This window comes from Muntiacus reevesi, chromosome 7, assembly GCF_963930625.1.
Source record: "Muntiacus reevesi chromosome 7, mMunRee1.1, whole genome shotgun sequence".
NCBI classification, from domain to species: Eukaryota; Metazoa; Chordata; class Mammalia; order Artiodactyla; family Cervidae; genus Muntiacus; species Muntiacus reevesi.
The window spans coordinates 15,990,054-16,014,046 of NC_089255.1; the positions used below are offsets into that span (position 1 = coordinate 15,990,054).

The 23,993-nt window shown below is 49.6% G+C and overlaps 1 protein-coding gene across 3 annotated transcripts in view; it reads left to right on the forward strand.

The window, feature by feature from the left end:
• Window positions 1-13,416: 13,416 nt before the first annotated feature.
• The window catches only part of PAQR5 (progestin and adipoQ receptor family member 5), a 91,218-nt gene continuing 80,641 nt past the window's right edge, over window positions 13,417-23,993 (forward strand). The window contains exon 1 of one of the 3 annotated variants that reach the window (XM_065940894.1): window positions 13,417-13,552. Coding sequence is in view for 1 of the 3 variants with exons in the window: in XM_065940893.1 (XP_065796965.1) it covers window positions 21,075-21,169 (95 nt within the window). In the remaining 2 variants the exon portion in view is untranslated. Of the gene's footprint in view, window positions 13,553-21,012; window positions 21,221-23,993 lie in introns of those variants that run through there. The other 2 variants (XM_065940893.1, XM_065940895.1) reach the window with 2 other exon arrangements.

Genomic DNA, 23,993 nt, shown 5'->3' on the forward strand with positions numbered 1-23,993 from the left:
TCCATAGTAAAGAATCCACCTGCCAAGCAGGGAGTTGGGTTCGATCCTTGGGTTGGGGAGATCCCCTGGAGGAGGGCATGGCAACCCACTCCAGTATTCTTGCCTGGAGAATCCCCATGGACAGAGGAGCCTGGTGGGCTACAGTCTACAGGGTCGCAAAGAGCTGGATACAACTGAGAGACTCAATGCAGTGACAACAGTGCAGCTGTAACAAATCTCCACAAACGCAAAGGCTTAGAGCAACGCAGATTTATTGTCTTAGGTTCTGGAGACCAGAAGTCCAAAAGCAGTCTCCTGGGCTAAGATCAAGGTGTTGGTACAGATGTGTTCTTTCTGGAGCCTCTAGAGAAAAATCAATTTCCTTGCCTTTTCTGGCTTTCAGGGGCTGCTCACATTCCTCGGCTTGTGGCTGCATTCCCTCTGACCTCTAGTTTCACTGTCACACTCTTCCTCTGACCTCTAACCCTCCTGCCTCCTTCTCGTAAAACCCCTTGCGATTACAAGGGACCCATTCTGATAATCCAGGACAATCTTCCCATCTTGAGATCCTTAACTTAATCACATCGGCAAAATCCTTTTCACTGTGCTAGGTAACATATCCGCAGGATCTGGGATCAGGACGGGAGCATCTTTGAGGTACCATTGTTCAGCCTCCCACACCATCTGTCCCAGAGCAGATGGTCAGCAAGGATCTGAAGAAAGAATAAATAAAGCATCTGACCTGGTCCCAGGATGATGGGACCTCACAGTGATTCACAGCACCTGGAAATGGACAGGTGCAGTGTATGTCGGGCAGGTGAGGCTCAGATGTGAGGATGGAGCACAGCCAGCCGCCCTCACCAAATGGTGGGGAAAGCAGACCCACAATCCAAAGGAGAGCTGACTGGGGGCCATCTGGAGAGCTTGGTGTCTGCAGAACATGCTCTCTGGGGTCAAGTCCTGACTCAGTCATTTGCCAAGTGCGTAGCCTTGAGCAAGCCACCTCCCCACTCTGCACCTCCCTGGTGACTTAATCTGCAATGTGGGCTGGCAAAGCCAGCCTTGCCGGGTTGTCGGGCTGTCAGGCTGTCATGAGAGAACCAGCGGTAAGGCATGAAGTCCCAGGCCCTGGAGGGGTGAGTGAGGGCAGGGGTGGAGGGTGTGAGACGGGAGCTGCTGCCGGGGCCTGGGCTGCAGGGGTGGGCCGGTGCTGACTGTCTGATTGCCTGGCACTTACCCAGAGGGCCCTGGCCCCAGCCCCGGCGGTCCTGGGTGAGGCTTTAGGTCTTACATGGCCCTTTCTCTCTGTGCAATTTGCTGACTTGATTTAGTCATTCATTACAGGGAATGGAACTCAGAGAGGGGAGATGTGGGGACCCCAGGGGTTTGGGGGCCTCACTATGTGCCCCTGAGGTAGGAGCAGAAAAAATTCAAGATCTGGGTGAGAAGACCTGAGCTCCATTAGCTTCCCTGAGCCTTTAAGCCTCAGTTTTCCCATCTGTAAGCAGAGATTCAATCCATCCATTTGGCCCTGGTTAGGGAGGACAGACCAGAAAGGTGGAGGTTAACATGGGCCAGGGCTAGGAGGATGGAGGGAACAGAGCATGCAAGTAAGAGGTTTTGCCTGGTGTCTTCTGACCGGGGGTTGAAGTGAGCCTGAGAAAGGGCTGTTTGTCATTAGTTAGACTTGGGAATATTATGATAAACACATCAATGTTCTATAATTAAGGATACCAGTTTGGGTCTAAATTAAATATTTACACAGCCTTCAATTATCTTCTCCCTCTCTTTAGCAGCTCCCTCCCAATGCTAAAATATTGAGCAGGGGTTTTAGGAGTATTCGCAAACCCAGCTGTGGTGCAGAAATTTACTTGAGAGTGAGGGCAAAGTTGACCACTTGCTTTTAGCAGATTCCCAGATTGGCGTGCTAAAAGATGTTGCACTTAAACCTTTAAAAGGCAAACACAACAAGCGATGCAGTCTAGGTCTGACACAGGCTGGACCCAAACGGATCTTTTAGTATTTATTCAGAAACCACCTCAAAAATAGTCGTACCACAACTTCTGAGGAGGAAGAAACTCCAGTAGGGCAGATGGCAATCTAATGCAGATTCAGCCTCTATTTCATGGCAGTAACTTGCCCTCTTTGGAGCTCACTGTTCCTACAACAGTTAATAGATCGCTACACCCCTGTTTTCTAATGTAGGAAACTGACTACAGGTACGCCCTATTTCCTGTAAGTGGACCATTTCTCAGAGGCTTGATCCTGTGAAAGCCTCAAGATTGGTTGGCTAATGGGAATAAGTCATATTTTCAGTGTACCTGTAGGGTATATGCTGTGGTGAACCTCGGAGCTGACATGTTCCAGGAAAAATGGTACATATATTTCATTTCTGGAAATTGAAATGCACCCTCTGATCCTCAAGGAAGACAGTGTAGCACAGCAGTTGATGGCACAAACTTTGGACCAGTCCTGAGTCCCAGCTGTGAGACCTTGTATAAGTCACTACCTTAACTTTCCAGTCTGTGAAATGGGGACAAAGATAGTCATGGCTCTTAGCATTAAGTGAGATTCCATGTCTGTAGAGCTCTGGGTACCTAGTCTGTATTAAGAGCTTGGTAAACAGTGGTTATGACTATCTCTTGAAATCCTCCTGTCATATTCCCCTCGCTCTTGAGCCTCCCTCCCTCACCAACTCCATCCCTCCCCTCTGGGTCATCACAGAGGACCGAGCTGATCTCCCTGTGCCATAGAGCAACTTCCCACTGGCTGTTTTACGTGTGGTAGTACATTTCTTTTATAAGAAATACACGCTGACATACACGCTGACTTAGAAAGTTGGGATTATGTTAGTATTATTTATTTCAACCTGTTTGCTTAAAGATAATATTTTTTGATCATTATTTCACATCATTAAAAATTCTAAACACTTAAAAAAAAAACAAAGAAGTCCTCCTGTCAAAGTGAAGACTTTTTGCTCTGCTAAACGTTTTGTGTAAATCTGGATGTCCAGCCTTAAGCGGCAGGGTACCTCCCAGGGCTCATCAGCTGTCTGGCGCCGCCTAGCCCAGCCTCAAGCCCCAGGAGAGCACAGGGGAACTTTTCTGCCCCCACCTCTCACCGCTTCTGAGCTGGGTGGGGACAGAGAACACAGCAAGGCTTCTCTGGCCTTTCCTGAGAACAGACTTCAAAAGGTCCACATCCAGACTTTTAAGAAAACCTCAGGCCTGGCGCCAACTCCCCTCCTCCCGCGGGTCAGCACTCTGTCCCAGTTCTATTCCTACAAGTGTCCTTGTCCATCCAGGCTGCTGGGGTGGCTCTAGATAGCACTGGGTCCCCTCCCCTACTCAGGGGGAAGACCAGAAAGTGGAGGGAGGAGGCCCTTGCCCTTGGCTGAGACCCACTTGGGCTCAGCTCTCCTGCTAGCTTTGAACCTAGTCAGGGTGTTCCTGTCTGACCCCACAGTTATTCTTTCTGTTGTGCAGAGCAGGTGAAGCTCGGAGGCTGAGTAACCTGGAAGTCCCCTTTCTCCCGTGGGCCCATAAAGGGGCACGCTGACAGAGAAGGCTGCCTGCCTGCGAGAGTGGGTGTTCGTTCACAGGTGAGGGCTGCGTGGCCTGCCCTGCCTGTAAAATAGCTCTGCCGCCCCAGCCTGAAGGCTACTGCTTGCCTGAAACTTCAGCTTCTTTCAAATGCAAATACGCCACAGAGGCAGCCCGCGTGAGGACCTGTGCTCATTTACACCTGCTTTGAATAAGCGTCTTCAGGAGCCCTTCCTGAGCTCAGGACTAATAATAAGTACTATTATTATGTACTCATATTTTTTGGCACAAGCAATATTACAACGGTACTAGAAGTCAGAAAAAGAATCATCCACAATCCCAAACCTAGTAAGTGGGCGTTTCGGTTTTCTTTTCCCAACAGTTCCTCTCCAGCCCTCTCCAGGCACATAAAACAACATTTCACAGCCCAGTGCAATTTTGTGATCAACATGGCTTTCGCACGTCGCAACGATCTTCCCAATCAGCTCTGCAGAGGGCTGTGCCGCTTACCAGTGCTCAAGAGCTAGATTCGTAGCTTCCTTCATTTCCTGCTGTTAGATAAAATGCAGAAACTTTGTTCAAAGAGCTTTTTCATTCTTTGAGGATTATTCCCTTAGGATGCATTCTCAGGTATGGGATTGTGGGGTTAAAGGTGATGTATGTTTGTGTGACTCTTGAAAGAGAGCTGAGTCCAGGTTTTTTGCCCAGAGCCTGCAGACAGCTGGTGCCTGGGAGGCTGAGAGAGAGCAGGAGTGAGGAAGGGGGTCTCTGGGTTCACTGGGCAGTCAACATTTTTTTTTTAAATATATATATTTTATTGAAGTATAGTTGACTTACAGTGTTTCAGGTGCACCGTAAAGTGATTCAGTTATACATATACACATACATTATTTTAAAAATTATTTTCCATTATAGGTTTTTACAACATATTGACTATTGTTCCCTGTGCTATACAGTAAACTTTTGTTGCTTATTGTGTATCTATTTTTTAAAATTAGAAATCTAGCATTCTATTCATACTAAGTCAAACATGTGGAATCAAAATGTCATAAATTTTTTCATTAGGCAAAAATTCATGTTTCTAAAATATATATATTATACATACTATCTATATATATGTATATAAAAGCTTTTCTACTATGCTTGATCAAGGCTTGAGAAAGAACATCAAAAAGAAAAGAGATAGAGAAATTAGAAAACATAAACTAAATGAAATGGGAGCACTGAATATGAAAAAGAAAAAGTGAAACAAACTAGTTAAAAATAAGAAACCATCATATTGTCCAGTTGTTTTTAAAACATGGCTGCTCATTAGAAATATATCTGGAGCTTTGCAGAAAAAAAAAACAATACCTAGACATTTGTCTTTTTCAAAAACATTCCAAGATAATTCTGATATACATCTGGATTTTTTAAAATGATTACAGGTTTGCTTGTTTGTTTATTAAATGGTAGTTTTGGTGATATAGAATTCTATTACTTTTCTGCTGACCATTCCTGATACAGTGGTAATTAAGTGAGTAATAATTCCATAATCACAATAGTAAAAAATGTTTATCAGCTTTACAATCAATAACCAGACAAAAAATTAAAGATAATTATAATTGCAAGCCATAATGGGAATATGATTAATGTAACAATATAAAATAATTACATACAATTTGGAGGATCAAGCAGAATGATGTGGTAAGTGGAAGTGCATACATGCACATATTTTCATCTGCCCAGTCAGTCTATATCTTTTGGTTGGTGCATTTAATCTATTTATATTTAAGGTAATTATTGATATGTATGGGCTTCCCTGGTGGTTCAGACGGTAAAGAATCTGCCTGCAACCTGTGGGAGACCTAGGTTTGATCCCTAGGTTGGGAAGATCCCCTGGAGGAGGGCATGGCAACCCACTCCAGTATTCTGGCCTGGAGAATTCCATGAACAGAGGAGCCTGGTGGGCTACAGTCCATGGGGTTGCAAAGAATTGGACACTACTGAGCGACTTAAACTTTCACCTTTCATTGATATGTGTGATTCTATTACCATTTTCTTAATTATTGTGGGTTTGTTTTCTGTAGATCTTTTCCTTCTCTTGTGTTTCGTACCTAGAGGATTTCCTTTAGCATTTGGCGTGGAGCTGGTTTAGTGGTGCTGAATCCTCTTAACATTTGCTTGCCTTGGAAAGCTTTTGATTTTTCCATCAAATCTGAGTAAGATTCTCGCTGGGTAGAGTATTCTTGGTTGTGGGTTCTTCCCTTTCATCACTTTAAATATATAGTGCCGTTCCCTTCTGGTTTGTGGAGTTTCTGTTGAGAAATCAACTGATAACCTGATGGGAGTTCCCTTGTATATTATTTGTCATTTTTCCCTTGTTGGTTTTAATATTTTATCTTTGTCTTTAGTTTCTGTCAGTTGTATTACTGAGTCTCCGTGTGTTCCTCTTTGGGTTTATCCTGCCTAGGACTCTGTGCTTCCTGGACTTGACTATTTCCTTTCCCATGTTAGAGAGCTTTTTAGTTATTACCTCTTCAAATATTTTCTCAGGTCCTTTTTCTCTCTCTCTTCTCTTTCTGGGACCCCTATAGTGCAAATGTTTGTGTGTTTAATGTTGTCCCAGAGGTCTCTTAGGCTGTCTTTTTTTTTTTTTCCATTCTTTTTTCTGTATTCTGTTCTGCAGCAGTGATTTCCACCATTCTGTCCTCCTGGTTATTTATCCATGCTTCTGCCTCAGTTATTCTGCTATTGATTCCTTCTAGCATATTATTTATCTCTGTCTGGCCAGGGTTCGGAACCACTGGACCACGTGTTACATTTTCTTATTAGGGCATTTTTGGATGCAGTCACAGAGGACTTCTGAGGCTAGGTGGGGAAACCAGAGGTAACTTAATGCCCACAGGGGGAGAGTGGGCTAAACCCTTTTCATAATCCCTGACTGCCCACCCCCAAGTCACCCGAAATAAAGCCCCACTCAACAAAAACAGTGCACTTCTTTGCTAACAAAGCTTGAAGACCAGTTCTCTAGCTCTCCCCTGGCAAGCAGGGGGCTCCCTCAAGCCCTGTGTGTAGAATAATTGAGGCCTTCAGCTACTGTAAAGACACTACTTGGCCTGGGAAGCTGGCATCCGAAGCAGAGGCAGCTTCTGGACACCACGAGTCTGCTGACCCCTCTCACAACATCTCTGTTTCAATCTGAGCATCTTTACTTAGGTCAAATGACCTTGAAGTTCTTTCTGGATTCTCTGGATCTCGATGTAGACCAATCCTGAGGAGCCCACTTGGCACAGGGCAGGCCTATGGCTTCCTTCAGGTCCTCGGGATAACAGACTCATCATTTTTCATTCCAGTCTCGAAGAAGGGCAATGCCAAAGAATGTTCAAACTACCACACAATTGCACTCATATGCTAGCAAGGTAATGCTCAAAGTCCTTCAAGCTAGGCTTCAACAGTATATGAACTAAGAACTTTCAGATCTACAAGCTGGATTTAGAAAAGGCAGAAGAACCAGAGACCAAATTGCTAACATCCGTTGGATCATAGAAAAAGCAAGAGAATCCCAGAACAACATTTCCTTCTGTTCCATTGACTACACTAAAGCCTTTAACTGTGTGGATCACAAAAAAACTGTGGAAAATTCCTAAAGAGATGGGAATACCAGACCAGCTTACCTGCCTCCTGAGAAACCTGAATGGAAGTCAAGAAGTAGCAGTTAGAACTAGACATGGAACAATGGACTGGTTCCAAATTGGAAAAGGAGTATGTCAAAGCTGTATATTGTCACCCTGTTTATTTAACTTCTATGCTGAGTACATGATGTGAAATGCCAGACTTGATGAAGCAGAAGTCAAATCAAGATTGCTGGGAGAGATATTGATAATCTCAGATATGCAGATAATACCACCCTTATGGCAGAAAGCGAAAAAGAACTAAAGAGCCTCTTGATAAAGGTGAAAGAGGAGAGTGAAAAAGCTGGCTTAAAACTCAACAGGAAACAATGGAAGCAGTGACAGACTTTATTTTCTTGGGCTCCAAAATCACTGCATATGGTGACTGTAACCATGAAATTAAAAAACACTTGCTCCTTGAAAGAAGAGCTATGACAAACCTCGACAGTGTATTAAAAAGCAGAGACATTACTTTGCCAACAAAGGCCTGTCTAGTCAAAGCTATGGTTTTTCCAGTAGTCATGTATGAATTTATAGTTGGACCATAAAGAAGGCTGAGCACCGAAGAATTGATGCTTTTGAACTGTGGTGTTAGAGAAGACGCTTGAGAGTCCCTTGGATTGTAAGGAGATCAAAGCAGTCAATCCTAAAGGAAATCAACCCTGAATATTTTCACTGGAAGGACTGATGCTAAAGCTGTAGCTCTAATACTTTGGCCACCTGATGCAAACAACTGACTCATTGGAAATGACCCTGATGCAGGGAAAGATTGAGGGCAAGAGGAGAAGTAGACGGCAGAGGATGAGATGGCTGGATGGCATCACTGACTCAGTGGACATGAGTTTGAGGAAACTCTTGGAGATGGTGATGGACAGGGAAGCCTGGCGTGCTGCAGTCCACGGGGTCACAAAAAGTTGGACATGACTGAGTGACTGAATAGCAACATGTCTCTCCCTAGGGAGGCTCTCTGACCTAGCCTTGACCAAGGTGAGTCCCAGACAAGGTGGGTCCTCTTCCTCCCCTCTCAGCATCTTACCTGCTTCACACATACTCTTCATGGTTCAGCCTTTCATGTTCCACTCTCCTCACTCCTGCTCTGAAGACAGGATCCACACCTGCAGAGAGACGGGGCCCCCCACCCCAGGGGGGTCTGCCTGGGCGTCTGAGCTCTCTGCTCAGAATGCCAAGTTTTGTTGCTTCCTGGCAATGGGCTGTCAGCTCCTGGGTATCAGAAGAGGAGCTGGGGCACAGGGCTGGGTGAGCACAGGTCCCCCGTGATGAAAAGGTGTTAGAGGAAGCAGCTCAGAGGGTGTTGTTGAAACACCACAGTCAGACTAAGAGGGGGTGGAGAGGAAGTGAAAAGGAAGTGAGCCCCCCAACTGCATACTCCCAGCAACTGCATACTCCCCATGTGGCTTTAGTCCCCTTTCTCCTTGTAACACGACCAGACCGGAGATGCTGTAGGAGCGGGTGAGATGAGGGAGAAATTGAAGGAAGAAGGAAAAGAGACTGATCTCAAGGGGCCGCCAGGTGCCAGCAGTGGGAGGGAAGATACAATTCAAGCGGGTTGAATTGCGTCCCCTAAAAAGATGAGTCCGCATCCTGACCTCCAGTCACTGGGACTGGGACTTTATTTGGAAAGGGGTCTTTGTATATGTAATTAGGGATCTCCCAAGATGAGGTCATCCTGAATACAATGGCTGGTGTCCTTACACAAGGGGGAGAGGATGCAGTGACAGAGAGGGCCACGGGAAGAGGCAGGCAGAGGCTGGAGCAATGCCGCCACAAGCCAGGAACGCTGAGAGCCACCAGAAGCTGGAAGGGATGTGGACACAAGCTCCCATGGAAGTTTCAGAGGAAGCGTGGTCCTGCTGACGCCTGAATTCAGGGCTTCCAGCCTCCAGGGCTGTGGGGTAATAAGCGTGTGTTCTTGTGTGGTTGTTTGTTACAGCAGCCCTGGGAGACTAATACTGGCTCTGCCCACTTGTGTGAGCACAGTGACCGAAAGGAAAGCTCTTTCAGAAGTTCCCATCAACCACACGCTCTCCCTGAGCGGCCGTTTCTGTCTCTGTAAAAGGAGGCGAGTGCTTCCAGCCCTGATGAGATGATGGCTGGAAAAGGGCCTTGTCAGCGGGGCAGTTCTGATGAGGTGGGGGAGGCGCTGTTACGGATCCCCGCGGCTGGGTGAGTCCTGGCACCTCTCCCGGACTCAGTTTTCTCAAAGTGGAGCCGGAAGCCCTGACCTCATGATGCGATTGCAGGAGGGATGAGAGGCGGGAGGGCTCTGATGGGTTAAGTTAGGGCTGAGTGCAAGAGAGCTGAGAATGCACAGCGCCCTGAGGACTGCTGTTAAGTGGAGGTGAGAGTTTCTTTTGCACTGTTTTTTTTTTTTTAATGGTTTTATTTATTTTTAAATGGAATATAATTGCTTTACAATATGGTGTCCATTTCTGCTGTACAACAACATGAATCAGCTATATGTATGCATATGTCCCCTCCCTCTTGGGTCCCCCTCCCACCCCTGCCAATCTCACCCATCTACGTCAGTCACAACAGAGCACCGAGCTCAACAACCTGTGCTATAGAGCAGCTTCCCACCAGCTGTCTGTTTTATACATGGTAGCGTATATATGTGGAGAAGGAATTGGCAACCCACCCCAGTGTCCTTGCCTGGAGAATCCCAGGGAGGGCGGAGCCTGGTGGGCTGCCGTCTATGGGGTCGCACAGAGTCGGACACGACTGAAGCGACTTAGCAGCAGCAGCAGCATATATGTCATCGGACCCTCTGCCTCCCCTGGTGCACCCACAAGTCTGTTTTCTACATCTGCGTTTCTATTCCTGCCCTACAAATAGGTTCATCTATACCATTTTGCTAGATTCCATATATGTGCGTTAATATATGATATTTGTTTTTCTCTTTCTGACTTACTTCACTCTCTATGACAGAGTCTAGGTCCATCCCCGTCACTGCCAAATGACCTCTTTTGCACTCTTCAGCCATTGGACAGCCTTTTGAACAAAGAAGGTGGTCTGGGCCCACCCAGGAAGAGCTCGCTGGCCCCCAGAGGAATAGGCATCTGGTTGGGAAAAGTAAGTTCCTACATCTGCACCCTAAAAGTGCAGGTGCCAGGGAGGGAAAGAAGGGAGACTCCAGGTCGCATGGATGGGGCGGGGCTAGGTTCCCAAAAAGGATGCTTTGAGTTATGGTTTACAAGGTGTCTGAACGAGAAGTGACATTCATGACTGTCGTCTCCTTTCTTCCTGGTCTCCCTTTTATCCACCTGTTGCCACAGAGAGGCATGCTGAGCCAAATCCAACATGGGCAGTTCCACAAATGGAGGCACTTGAAACAACAAAACCCAAAACATCACATTCAGAATACATTCTGAAGGTTACAGACCACTTCCAAATGCACTTGTGGTCACCACAATACCCGAAAAGGAAAGAGGTTATAATCCTGGCTCTGTAGATAAAAAACAAGAGTCAGAAAAGTGCTCAGGGTCACTTGACTCTGGGTGCTCTTTTTCTCTCTCTCTCTTTTTCTTTTTTTTTTTTGTTGGGGAGGTGGGAGCTCAAGCCACATGTCTTGTGGGACCTTTCCCTGACTGGTTGGTGAAAGCAGAGTCTTAACCACTGGACTGCCAGGGAATTCCCTGCTTTGCTCTTCCCAGGATTCCTCATGCCTTCCTGCTGCCTCACTGGGTAATTAGGGGCCTGTGTATCTCCAGAAACACCCCATGGCTCACATCACCCAACAGATGTGCCCTCAAAATCCTCCAAGGCCTCCAGGTGTCAGCCAGGCTGTCCAGCCCCTCCCCTCCACTTGTCCCCACCTTGGCACCTGGGTGCAGCTTCTCTTCCTGCCTAGAATGCTTGTCCTAGGCACTAGTGCACACCCCTGTCCTTCCCAGGCTTCCCATTTCCTTGGGAGGCCCAAACCCAGTACAGAGTCCTGAGGTCCTGGTTCAAGTTCCAGGTCTGCTAACTCATTGCTGTGTGACATTGGGCAGGTCACTTCCCCTCTCTGGGCCTCCATTTCCTCACTTATGAAACAGGGGAGTTGAACCCAGTATTTCCTAAGTTCTTCATATGGTCTAAGTCTAAGCCTTCTGGCCCCTCTCCCCCCGCTCTGCTCTCCCTGAGTCTCACCATCCCCAAGAGCCTCTCATTCCTCCACATCCTTCTCCAAAGGGCTCCCGTTTAATCATTCAGCTTAATCTTAATCTCCCTAAGAGCAGAGGTGGGTATTTGTGGCACGTGCTGACCAGGTGTTCTGCCAAGATATTCTGGTTGATTAATCAGTAATCCACTGACCATGTCTCTACCTTAGTAAACTCTTATCATTAATCTTCCCTCTTTAGTTTCCCAAGCTGCAAACCCAGAGGCCTGCAGTGACTGGGAGTCTGGTGGGTCACTGCACCTCTATTCACCCTTCCTGCTGTCTGTGTATGACTGTGGGGTGGGTGCCTGTGCCTGCCGCAGTGTCTACAGGGTGGGGATGAGGCCAGCTGTAGGCTTCAAATGCCTCATAACCCATTCTGTCTCTGAAGCCCATCACTACCATGGCCATCAAAAAAAAAAAAAAAAAAAAAGACAGCACACAGCCTTTGCCTTCCCCCTTCAAAGAACTTCATATCTCATCTGGTCCCCTAATACCCTTTGTAAGGCAAAGCCAGGATTGTTTACAAGGGACCTGCGCCAGGCCACTCTGAATTCAGCAAAAGCTAGGACAGGCTCTTTTCTTTTTTCCTCATGTTTAATTAAAAAAAATTTTTTTTCCATTTATTTTCATTAGTTGGAGGCTAATTACTTTACAATATTGTAGTGGTTTTTGTCATACATTGACATGAATCAGCCATGGATGTACATGTATTCCCCATCCTGATCTCCCCTCCCGCCTAGGACTGACTCTTTGTCAGGTTCGGGTTTGCACAGGATGACTGCTTGCCTGGTTGTAGAGCCACATCACTTTCCCTTCAAGAACTTAAGTCTGAGAGGCCAGGTTAGTACACACACACACACACACGCACCCACTCACCCACCTGCTTACAAGGTATGTAGCTACAGGAAAAGCTAATAAGCCAGATGATCAATAGTGTGGTTGAGGATCCATAAAAAGGCCTTGGGCTTCCCGGGTAGTTCAGTTGGTAAAGTATCCACCTGCAGGAGACCTCAGTTCCATTCCTGGGTCGCCAAGTTCCCCTGGAGAAGGAAAAGGCTACCCACTCCAGTATTCTTGCCTGGAGAATCCCGATGGACAGAGGAGCCTGGTGGGTTACAGTCCATGGGGTCGCAAAGAGTCCGACATGACTGAGCGACGAAGCACAAAAAAGGCCTTAGAGATCAACTGCAACCCACTCACCATAAACTGAGACTCAGAAAGGACAGCGATTTGCCCCAGGTGACAGAACTAAATGGAGGCTAGAGCCCAGTCTCTGGACTCCAGGTGCAGTGCTCTTGCCGCTGCTTGCACAGCGAGCAGACACGGCAAAGAAGCGAGCAGAGGAGCTCAGAGAGCCTGGGGCCACAGCTGGGAAGTTCCTCCACATGAGTCTGGGAGTTGAGTTCCTCTGGGAGGAGGAGGGCTGAGGCCGCAAGTGGCGGCAACCTTGGGTAGCCTGGGTGGTGAAGGCGGTCACGGGGGTGGCCGGGGTGCGTGTCGTTTTTCCTTTGCCCTACGTGTCCCTTTGACTATCACCGTGTCTGCTGAGTGGCAGAGGTCCAGGTGGACCACCTTCCGGGCCTGAGAAATGGGGGCCTGCGTAAAGGGTGAGGGTGGCAACCCCCTCTCGCTGGGGCACTCCTCAGACAGCTGGGTGGAGCTGACCACAGGGGCCGCCAACGGCCCAGAGCCCCTCCCACTGGTGGGGTGCGGCCGCGGGTGCCCAGGGGTTTTTTCCCCGTGCTCCACCCCGTGCGTTCTTCTGAAGGGCAGGCTCAGTGGCTCTGCCCTCCAGGAGGCCTCGGAGCTCTCAGGCCTTGTTCCTAGAAGTGGAGGTGGGCGTGGAAGCTGCAGGGGACATGGGGCCCATGGACCCCCCCAACTCCACTTGGGCGCCGGGCTTGGCTCGCACCTCAGGCTGGCGAGGGGCGGGGCGACCCCTGGGAGGTCACGGAGTCGGGCGTGGGTGGCTCGCTCTTAGGTGCAGGCCGGCAGAAGCGAGCGGAGCCCCGCCTCGGCCCCGCCCCCGCCCGCCCGGCCCCGCCCCGCGCGGGCGGGGTGGGCGGGGCCCGCGGGGAGGCGCGCCGACCGCCCGGCCAGGTGCAGCGAGCCGGCGTTCCAGCGGCACACGCGGCCGGGAGGCGTCCAGGTCTCCTCCTGCTAGGGCTGCGTCCCTGCGCCCTTTGTGCCGGATGCCCGGGACCCTCGGAGCCCAGGTAACCCAGGGCAGGACTGCCCCATGACGCGCGTCCTTCCGCCTGCCCGTCCACGCGCACCCCACTTCGGCCGCCGCCCCCTCGGGCTCCCTGGAGCCCGGCGGCGGCTCCCCGGGCGGCTCTTGGAAAGTTTACTCCGGGACGGCCCTGCACCCGGCGGCCGTGAAATGCAGCCTCTCTTGCCCCCACTCCTCCGCCCAGGAGCCCATGCGAAGGTGGGACGGCCGCTGCCCTGGCACAGGGTCCCCGCTAAGACCCGAGTGAAGTTTGCCTTCTAGCTTTTCCCGTCTCTCGCTCTTCTGAGCGTTTGCGTCCCTCCCCCTTGTTCCTCGATTCCTTAAGAAAAATATATATCCTTAGATGGGGAAGGCAGAGTTGGCGATTTCTTAAGGGATGTTTACGTTTGTGCTTCCCGCCTCCCCCGGCCAAGATGTATGATAGGAGGGAGACTCGGCTGAGCCAGACCCGGTGCGGGTGCGGGGGCAGCCCTCTGCCCGGTGGGGGTGGGGGCCACCGTCAGGACCCTGAATGACTGGGTGCCCAACCACGAGGAGTTCCGGGCTTCTATCTTGCCTCCCTCAGGCCACAGCCCTGCTGGGCATCCTCCACAGCCCCCCTCCCTCCGCTTCCCTCTCCACTCCCCTCCTCCCTCCCCCACTCCTCAGGATGATCACTAAGGAGAGAGGGAAGGCAGAGGGATAGAGGGTGGGCAGAGGCAGGGATTAGAGCGAGCTCTATAACCCTTGACCATTTGAACAGAATGGGCTTCCTCTTGCTTAGGCTGCGAGGAGCGCTCAGCTGTGTGTGAGGAAGAGGGTAAAAGATGGTCCTAACTACGCAGAGGTAGAGAGAACAGGTGGAGGAGGTCGAGGATCAGAGAGGAGCTAACAGCACTCACATGGGCACTTCCCTGACTTCACCCACCACCACCACCCCCGCCCCATTAACCAGTGAGGAAGTAGGTCTTTTTCCATTGTCAGATGGGCAAAAACGGAGGCTCCAAGAGGTTAAGTAATTTGCTGGAGAAAAGTGGTGGACTTGGACCACAAACCACAGTCAGATTGTTGGTTCTCCATTTTGCTGGGCCCCTGATCATCAAGGCTTCATTTCGTCTCTCCCTCTCTTGAGGTTCTTCTCCTGAAAGGGGTAGGAAGCACACCTCCAGGAAGAATTGAAATCTTGTCGGGAAGCTCTTCCAAGAGAGGGCAAGCTCCTTGCTAAGCTACAAGGTCTGCAGGAGGCAGAGACCTATTTTGCTCACAGCTGTAGCCCGGGTGGTGCTAGTGGTAAGGAACCCACCTGCCAGTGCAGGAGACAAGGAAGTGGGTTGGATCCCTGGTTCGGGAAGATCCCCTGGAGGGGGGCATGGCAACCCACTGCAGTATTCTTGCCTGGAGAATCCCATGGACAGAGGAGCCTGGCGGGCTATAGTCCATGGGGTCACAGAGAGTCAGACACGACTAAAGTGACTTAGCATACACACATAGCTATATAATACCTGATGGTGCCCCACAAGAATGGAATGAATTAACCTGAAACAGCAAAGACTCTTTTCCAGCTGACGGATCTTCGCCCTTGTGGAACGGAAAGGGCATTCTGATAAGTCAGACCAGAAAGGTGTTCAATGCCATTCCTGAAGGCCCTTGAAATCTTTACCCAACTTTTTTTTTTTTTTTTTTAAAGCCAGTGAGCATGTCCTTAATCCCATCTGTCTTTCCAGACAGCTGGCCTTTCACTCTACCCTCCATCCACTTCTGGTTAGGCTAGGAGAAGCAGCAGGTAGTGGGTTATATGTCCAACATGGCCTTGCTCTAGGTCGGAGGCAGAGGGCCTTTTGCCCATCTATACCAAAGTCTTACCCATTTCTCCAGGAAATCTTATTTGGAAATGCTAGTCTTCATTCCCTTCTTCCTCTCCTTACCATTCCATGGGACCACCATGGATTTAGGGAAAAGGACTCAATTTCTTCATCTGCAAAATGGGAACAATAGACTGCATGGTTTCATGCAAGAGTATGTAGTCCAAATGGCTCTGTAAGTTGCAAAGCAAACTGAGAGGTATTTCCTCACATGTTTGTCTGTTGGCCTGACCTCCTCAGGTGGGCTGTAAATTCCTTCCAGGAAGTGATCACACAACTTGATGTCCCTCTAAGAGCACTCCTCAAAATGAGCACACAGTAGGTTCACATGAAGTACCTGTCAATCAAAAATAATCTCTAGAGGAAGAGAAATGGCTAAAAATTGGTGAAAAATCACCCCTCTCTAGCCATGTAAGGAGAAGGGATACTCTACAACACAGGGGAGATTCTAGGAGGGGCGGGAGGGGTCTGAGATCCAAGGCTGGCATCGAGTGGAAAGGCGGGGTGTAGCAGACTTTCTATGGCAGTGCCCTGAAGACATCTGAAGCTCTGCCAGGAACCTTATAACCTTGGATTCCTTAGCAGCCATGGTGTCTGCTTTGGCCTGAGAACAGACCAGAATACCCAGAGCTGGCCAGTTCTGCTGCTTGGGGAAGGCCACTGAGAGCATAGCTGGGATTCAAGGCCCTGCACTTTGCCTCCACCATCACCCCCACCCTTCACACACACACACCAGTGGTTCCTACACTCATAGGCCCTGCCCGGCTTCCTACTGCCATTCCTGGCTCTTAATGAGAACCCAGTGGAGCAAGAGCTTTAGACCCAGAATCTCTCAGCTGGAATAAGCCTTAGATTTCACAGTCTTACACCTCTTCTGTGCTCTCCTTTCCACAGCACTATCACCATCTAATATCCTGTATGTCATTCGTTGTTGTTCAGTTGCTAAGTCGTGTCCAACTATTTGCGACCCCATGGACTGCAGCACCCCAGGCTTCCCTGTCCTTCACTGTCTCCTGGAGTTTGCTAAACCTCATGTCCATTGAGTCGGTGATGCCATCCCACCATCCCATCCTCTGTCACCCCCTCTCCTCCTGCCCTCAATCTTTCCCAGCATCAGAGTCTTTTCCAGTGAGTCAGCTCTTTGTATCAGGTGGCCAAAGTATTGGAACTTCAGCACCCATCCTTCCAGTGAATGTTCAGGGTTGATTTCCGTTAGGATTGACTGATTTGATATCCTGTGTATTTCACCTTAAAAGTCTTGTTTATCAGCTGTCTTCCCTGTTAGATTCCATGAGGGCAGGGCTTTCAGGCTGTTTCATTCACTACTCTACTTCCAGGAGCGAGAGCGGTGCCCTTTGTGCAGTAGGTGCTTATTTCACGTATGTTGAATAAATGAACACGTCCAGGCCACCCTTCCTAATTGTACAGCTGGGGAGACTGAGGCCCAGAGATGAGGAGTGACCTCTCTTTCTTTTTAATTTTTTTTTTATTGGAGTATAGTTGCTTTACAGTGTTGTTTATTTCTACCATCCTGCAAAGTGAATCAGTTATAGTTTTATGCACATCCCCTCTTTTTTGGATTTCCTTCCCATTTAGGTCACCATGGACCAGAGATCCCTGTACTATACAGTAGGTTTCTCAGTTCTTATCTATTTTACACCAGTGTGTGTGCTAAGTCACTTCAGTCGTGTCTGACTCTTTGTGACCCCGTGGACTGTAGCCCGCCAGGCTCCTCTGTCCATGGGATTCTTCAGGCTAGAATACTGGAGTGGGTTGCCGTGCCCTCCTCCAGGAGATCTTCCCCACCCAGGCATCGAATCCCCATGTCTCCTGCATTGGCAGGCAGGTTCTTTACCACTAGTACCACCTGGGAAGCCAATTTTATACATGTGGTATTTGTTTTTCTGACTTCACTCTGTATGATAGTCTCTAGGTTCATCCACATCTCTGCAAATGGCACAATTGTGTTCCTTTTTATGGCTGAATAATACTCCATTTTGTATATGTACCACATCTTCTTTATCCATTCCTCTGTTGATGGACAAGGAGTGACATCTTGAAGGCAGAGGTGGAGCTTTTCTTGGTTGGATTCGAGTCAGTTCTAAGCTGGGTCTCTGTCCCAAGCACCAGGTTGCTAGGGGTGCTTAGGAGCAGCCTCAGCAAGAACCTTCAGGCCAACTGCCTCCAGTTACTCAGGGGGGAGCTCCTAGCTGAATATATCACCATCCACATAGAGTGATTTGAGAGAGCCACATGGGGAGTGCTCCCCATCAGACCCCCATCCCCAAAGAAACTGCTGCTCTCCAGAGGTGGGCTATGCCTCTGTTAGTGGTGAAAACAATGCCCTCTCCAGGCAACCTTTTCAAAAGCCCCGGGGCCCTAGAGAACCCCAGAGGACCAAAGTCAAGTCCCTGATGACCCTAGGGAAAGAGATGAATCTTCCCATCTGCTGGGGGAAGGATCAGAGACCAGTCTGAGAAAGTGCAACGAGACATGTGGGCCTGGAAGAGTAAGGACATTGTTCTGCTCAGGGCGCCTGGCTCCAAGGCCTCCCTTAGGAATCCAACGAGTGGTTTACTGGAGGCTCCAAGAGCTTGAATTTCCAGGATGCTGTGTCGGGATAAGCGGGTTGGAGAAGCCTGGGTGTGTGTGGGTAGGGGTGGGTAGGGTAGAAACTGGAACTTTCTATGGGATAGAAAATATGGGAGATACATCCACACATTCACCAGCACTGAGCAATTTAAACCTCCCTTGCCCCGCATCATTCTTCCAACCATTGTTGTTTCTGCAAAGGACTTATGTCTGTGTTCTAAGGGAAAACTCAAGGCCATGTGGTGTTTATTGGAGGAAAAGACAATGATGGCAAGAAACCCTCCCAAAGAGGTTATTACCGGAACAGGAGATAAGGTCCCTACAGGTGTCTCTCCTCTTCACACTCACTGGAAATGTAGACCCTGCCTTTTCCAACTGCTGGGACAAGCAGGGCTGCATCTTTAGTCATAGTAATCAGCATTCACTGCATGCTAATTGGGTGCCAGACACAGTTCTAAGTGCTTGTCCTAGGGAATCCTTACAACAGCCATGAGGTTGAAACTGTAACATCTCCATTTTATAGATGAGGAAACAGCCTCAGCAAGGTGATATAACTTTGGCCAAGATGACAGTTGCAGGGAGAGGGGTAGCAGAATTAGTTTGGCTCCAGACCCTGAAGGAGAAGGCAATGGCACCCCACTCCAGTATTCTTGCCTGGAAAATCCCATGGACGGAGGAGCCTAGTAGGCTGTGGTCCATGGGGTCACTAAGAGTCGGACACGACTGAGCGACTTCACTTTCACTTTTCACTTTCATGCATTGGAGAAGGAACTGGCAACCCACTTCAGTGTTCTTGTCTGGAGAATCCCAGGGACGGCGGAGCCTGGTGGGCTGCCGTCTATGGGGTCGCACAGAGTCGGACACGACTGAAGTGCCTTAGTGGCAGACCCTGAAGCCTCAGCCTCCATGTCATGCTACTGCAGTCAGCCATATAGGCCACACAGACAGGACAGAGAGCCTGGAGGCCAGGATGGTGTGCACACACATGGAAACAGGGAAAGCAGATCCTGTGCAGGCCCCCACGTTAGATCCATAGGGAACTTTAGCGTTTCCCCTGCTATTGACCTCCAGGTCTTCTCCCACTAGCACTGTGATTTGCCAAATTAAGAGTTAGAATTGATGTTGGGAGAGGGACTCCAGAAGTTGGGCCTTGAAGGATGTGTGGGGGTTACCAGCACATTGGGAAAACTGGGGAGGACTAAAGCAGGGCAGGTGGAGAGAACAATGCTAATACTTTGTGAAGAAAGGAGTCTGTGATGGTGACTTCTCTTTCTGAGGCCACTCTAGTTCCCTCCCCCCATTCTTGTCCCTCAGCCACTCCTCATGGGCTCTCTTCCTGTGAGGAGGGGAGACCCTGACATGAGACATAGATAGCTCAGACACTCCTGTTCCTTGCCTCCTCTTTATCACCACCGTCACTACAAGTCTGGTGACTTTCAGCAACAGTGGATGGAAAAGTTTGCCTGTTGTGACATGATGTGAGTCAGCCTTTCATGAATAACGGGGGTTTCATCATCAGTGCTGTTGGCTGTACCTACACCCTAGTGTCTGGTCTGTGGTGGGAGACATAGTATTGGCTTCTGGGGTAAAAGGACAAGGATGACTCCAGGTGTTATTCTGAAATGGCATCGAGAAGCTCACAGGTGTGAGAGATACAATCATTTTTGGCAGCCAGGGAAAAAGCGTTTCCCCAAAGCAGCGATTTCAGGTGTGGTTTCCATCCGTGCCCTGTCCTTTTACCCAGGGTTTATCTTACAGAGTTGCTCCCTCTTCCGGCCTCGACCCCAGGCCAGGACCACCCCAGAGAGCTCTGAGGACTTACACGGTGACTTTTACTTAAGCCTCACATAGGCATTCTGCCTGGGCACGCTGTAGCCCCTGAAGACATTCTCCCCCTTTGGTCATGCGGGAGCCCTGTGGTCAGGCCGGCCCTGGTGCGATGCAGTGGAGCCCGCCGGAGGCACAGAGCCCGGCCTTCAGAAGTTGTCTAGATCTCAGGGTCCTGAGTCCCTCTACCTGGCCAGCTGGCCAGTCTTTGAGTCAGTCGCAGGAGTCGGGAGCTGAAGGCTGGAGTGGCTGGTGGGGAGCCCTGGAGACTCTAATTCTGACTCGATCTGACTCACAGTATGGTTTTGGGTCCCAGTTTCCTCATCTGTAGAAGAGACAGCTTGGCTGGGATTGGGGACTGTTGACACTGTGGACCAGATACTTCTGTGCTGCCAGGCTGGCCCGTGCTTTGACGGCAGCCTCTACCTTCTAGATGCTGGGGACCACCTCTCTCCCCTTTCTTGACGAACACAAATGTCTCCAGATGTTGCCAACTGACCCCTGGTGGCAGAATCACCTCTAATTGAGAACCATGGGGTTAGATGATCTCTGAAGATCCTCCCAATGACTACCCTCAGGACCAGGAAGACACCCTTTCTCTTTCAGCCCTGTTTTGGAAGTGAGAACTATGTGTGTGTGTGGAGCCCGTCCATGGGGTCTCCAAGGCTTATGGGGGCCGTGTGAGCTCTGAGAACAGGAAAGGCGCTGGGCCCACTGGTCCTCTTGCTGGGTCTCTTTGCCTCCCAGACCTTGGGTTGCATAAGAAGGCAGGGGGGGGGAGAAGCAGGCCTGTAGTCGGCCCAGGGACTAAGGTCAGCAGCCTTCCAGCCAGTGACTAATCATCTCTACATGCCCTGAGGAGTTGGCTCCTCCGCGGTCCCCTTTCCTGCTGCCCTGGAAGGGGTCCCAGGAAGTGAATCAGCAGCCACCCGCCACGCAGAGGACGGAAAGGCAGAGCACGGGGTGTCAGACCCGAGGGCCACGTGCTCGTACCCCAACCCAGCCCTGGTTTTATTGTGTTTATTCCTCCTGAGTTAGTTGTTTATTAACCGTCCATGGAAGCCCCTTCTGACCTTTTTGCTTCATGGAAGGGTGAAGATTTATCTTCTCTAGGAATGGGAGGAGTTTGTCAGTGAGTCTTAGTAGTAAATGACTGTTCTGAGGGCAACAGGCTGTGAAATTTGGGGTGGTATGAACCCAGAATGACTGGTTTGGGTTATTCATTCTTCTGATTCTCACTGAAGGATGGGAGACTGCTCTGGATGCTGCAGAAGGAGCAGGGAGTCAGACACAGCCCTCTCCAGCAGAAGCCTTGAGCCTGGGAGGGCAGAGTTCAGTCTGTAATTGCAGTGCGCAGAGGAGGGTCTGGTCAGCTCCACCCAGGGGGTGAGGTAGGGAATCGGGGATGGTGGGTGGAGGGTGTGCCTGGGTTTGGGGAGGTAATGGTGGCATGCAGGGGATTTCAACAAGAAGAGCTTGGGTGTGAGTTTTGGTTTTTGCCTTTTTTGTGGGTGGTAAAATGTACACAACATACAACTTAATTTTCCATTTTAATCATTTCAAAGCATGCAGTTCAGTGTCATTAAGGACATTTACATTGTTGTATAATCCTCCTCATCATCCAACTCCAGAACTCGTTTCACTTTACAAAACCAAAACTCTGTGCCCGGGAAGCACTAGCCACCCTTTCCCTCCTCCCCTCTGCCTCTGGTAACCACCATGCTGCTTTCTGGGTACCTCATGTAAGTAGTCTTTTTTTTCTTTTTAGCAGAATCTTGTAACATAAGGGTTTTTGTGTCTGGCTTCTTCCACTTAGTATTGTGTTTTAAGGTTTATTGGTGTGGTATACATCAGATTTTCTTTACTTTTGAAAGTAGAATGAGATTCCAGTGTTCAATATACCATATTTTGTTTATCAAAGGACATGGGTCGCTTCCACCTTTAGGCTCTTGTCAGTACAGCTGCCATAAACATGTGTAGACAAATATCTCTTTGGGTCCCTGCTTTTAGTTCTTTGAGGTATGTCCCCAGAAGTGGAATTGCTGGATTCAGCGGAAGTGGTACATTTCATTTTTTTGAGGAACCACCATACCGTTGAAGAAGAAGAGTTGGAACTAGATCTTAAGGATGAACATGGGCTCTTCAGGCATCTAAGGAGAGGAAGAGGAAGGGAGGGGGACAGGAAAGGGAAGGCGGAGGGGCGGGGAGAGGGCCTGGACTGCGGCAGGAGACAAGAGGCACAGAGGTGTTTGTGCTTGGGGCTGGAGGCGAACCGCAGAGGGTGAAGGGTCTTGGACCAGGCGAGAAACCTGGGCTCCACGCTGTGGGCCGTGAGAAGCCCTGAAGGGGGTTTTAATCAGGAAATGATACAGGCCTGTTGTCATCTGAGATGGGCAGAGCTGAAAGTGATGTCACACAGGGCCTGGCAGGGAGAGAGGTTTAAGGCACGTGCTGGAGCCTGATGTCTGAGTTGGGTGGAAGGAACGGGTGGGTGTGGGTGGGCTGCACAGGGCACCCGGGTCTGTGCTGGGTGAGTAGTGGTGAGGCTGCCAGATGAACTTAACAGGAGGAGCGACCAGTTTGACAAGATGAGGAGGGCATATCCATTGGCTTGAAGGGGCCTGTGGAACCACCTGGGTGGAGACAGGATTTGAGGGGTGTGCAAAGCTACGCAGAGCTAGGTGCTGCAGCAACGCGGCAGAAGCTGGTCCAGGGCAGGGAAAGGACTGCCGTCAGGTGGCACAGAAGATCCCCCGAAGTTGGAGGCCAAGACACGCAGAGAGCGCCCTGCTCAGTACCGCCAATCCCTGCCCTGAGTATTTCATATCTCCCCATATGTTTTCACTGCCAGACTCAAGGCTCTGAGTTTGAGGTTGGGCATGGGAATTGGAGATATAGAGATAAACCCGAGCCAGTGACTTTAATTTATTTATTCATCTCATAAGGCTTAGAAGATGAAACTTGGCCAATACCTTTGCACAGGTAAATATTGACACGATTGTGATAGGTGCTCTTCAAAAGAAATGGAGCATGCTGTGAAAGTATGTCATGGGACATGATTTAACCTAGGGCCGGGGCTTGCACATCTCCACTCCCAACATTCTGGATCAGATAACTCTTTGTTGTGGGGACTGTCTGGAGTGTTGTAGGATGTTTAGCAGCATCCCTGGCCTCTCCCCATATACCCCAACCCCAGTTGTGATCACCAAAAACATCTCTAGACCTTGCCAAATGTACCCTGGAAAAAAATCACCCTCACTTGAGAGTCATTGGCCCAGGGACTAGGAAAGGTCTCTTGAGGAAGTGGTGTTAATCTGAGTTCTAGAAGATAGATAAGAATCAAGATAAAGCAGGGATGAGGAGTGGAGGAGAATATTTAAGGCAGAGGTAACTGGAATGCAGAGGCCCTGAGGTGGGAAGGCTTCCATTAGATGGACAGTAGTGGAGGAGGAGAAGACTGGCCAGGTTCGAGGGATATACAGAAGGGAACACAGGCAAGGAAGCCATCCAGGTATGGAGGATGAAACTGGCTGGAAGCTGATGAATTACATTTGGGGCCTGTTGTGTGGGAAATCCCAGGGAGTCATCCAAATGGGGCCCTGAGCTCAAAAGAGAGGTCCAGCTGGAGATGCATGTTTGGGAATGACATGCGTGTAGATGACAAACTTAGCCTTGGGTAGACCAGGTACCCCAGGGGGATTGTGGACCGCAAAGAGCAGAGCAGAGAGGAGGGCCTAGAGGTGAGCTCCAGGGGTGCTGGCATTCAGAGACTGGACCTGGGGAGGCAGCCCAGAGACTGAGCAGGGAACTGGGGAGTGGGGTGCTGGGGGAGCCTGAGGATGATGAAGGAGGGGGGACCTGGCCTGCAGTGAGCTGCTGGAGCCTTCAAGGAAGGTGAGGACTGGGACATGGCCACTGGATTCAGAGACCAGTGACTTGGTCAGTCTGGGGTCGCGGACGAAGGGCCAGGAGGGTATGGGGACAGCTGGCAGACAGCCTTTTCCAAACGTGTCAGCAGAAGGTGAGGAGAGAGCATAGAAACCAGAAGGAAAGTGCGATAGGGAGGGTTTTGTTTATTTATTGCATCTTGCTTGTTTTGCCCCCACACCCACCTTTTTTTTTTTTTTTAGAAGAAAAATATACATAGTTCAGAATTCAAAAAGT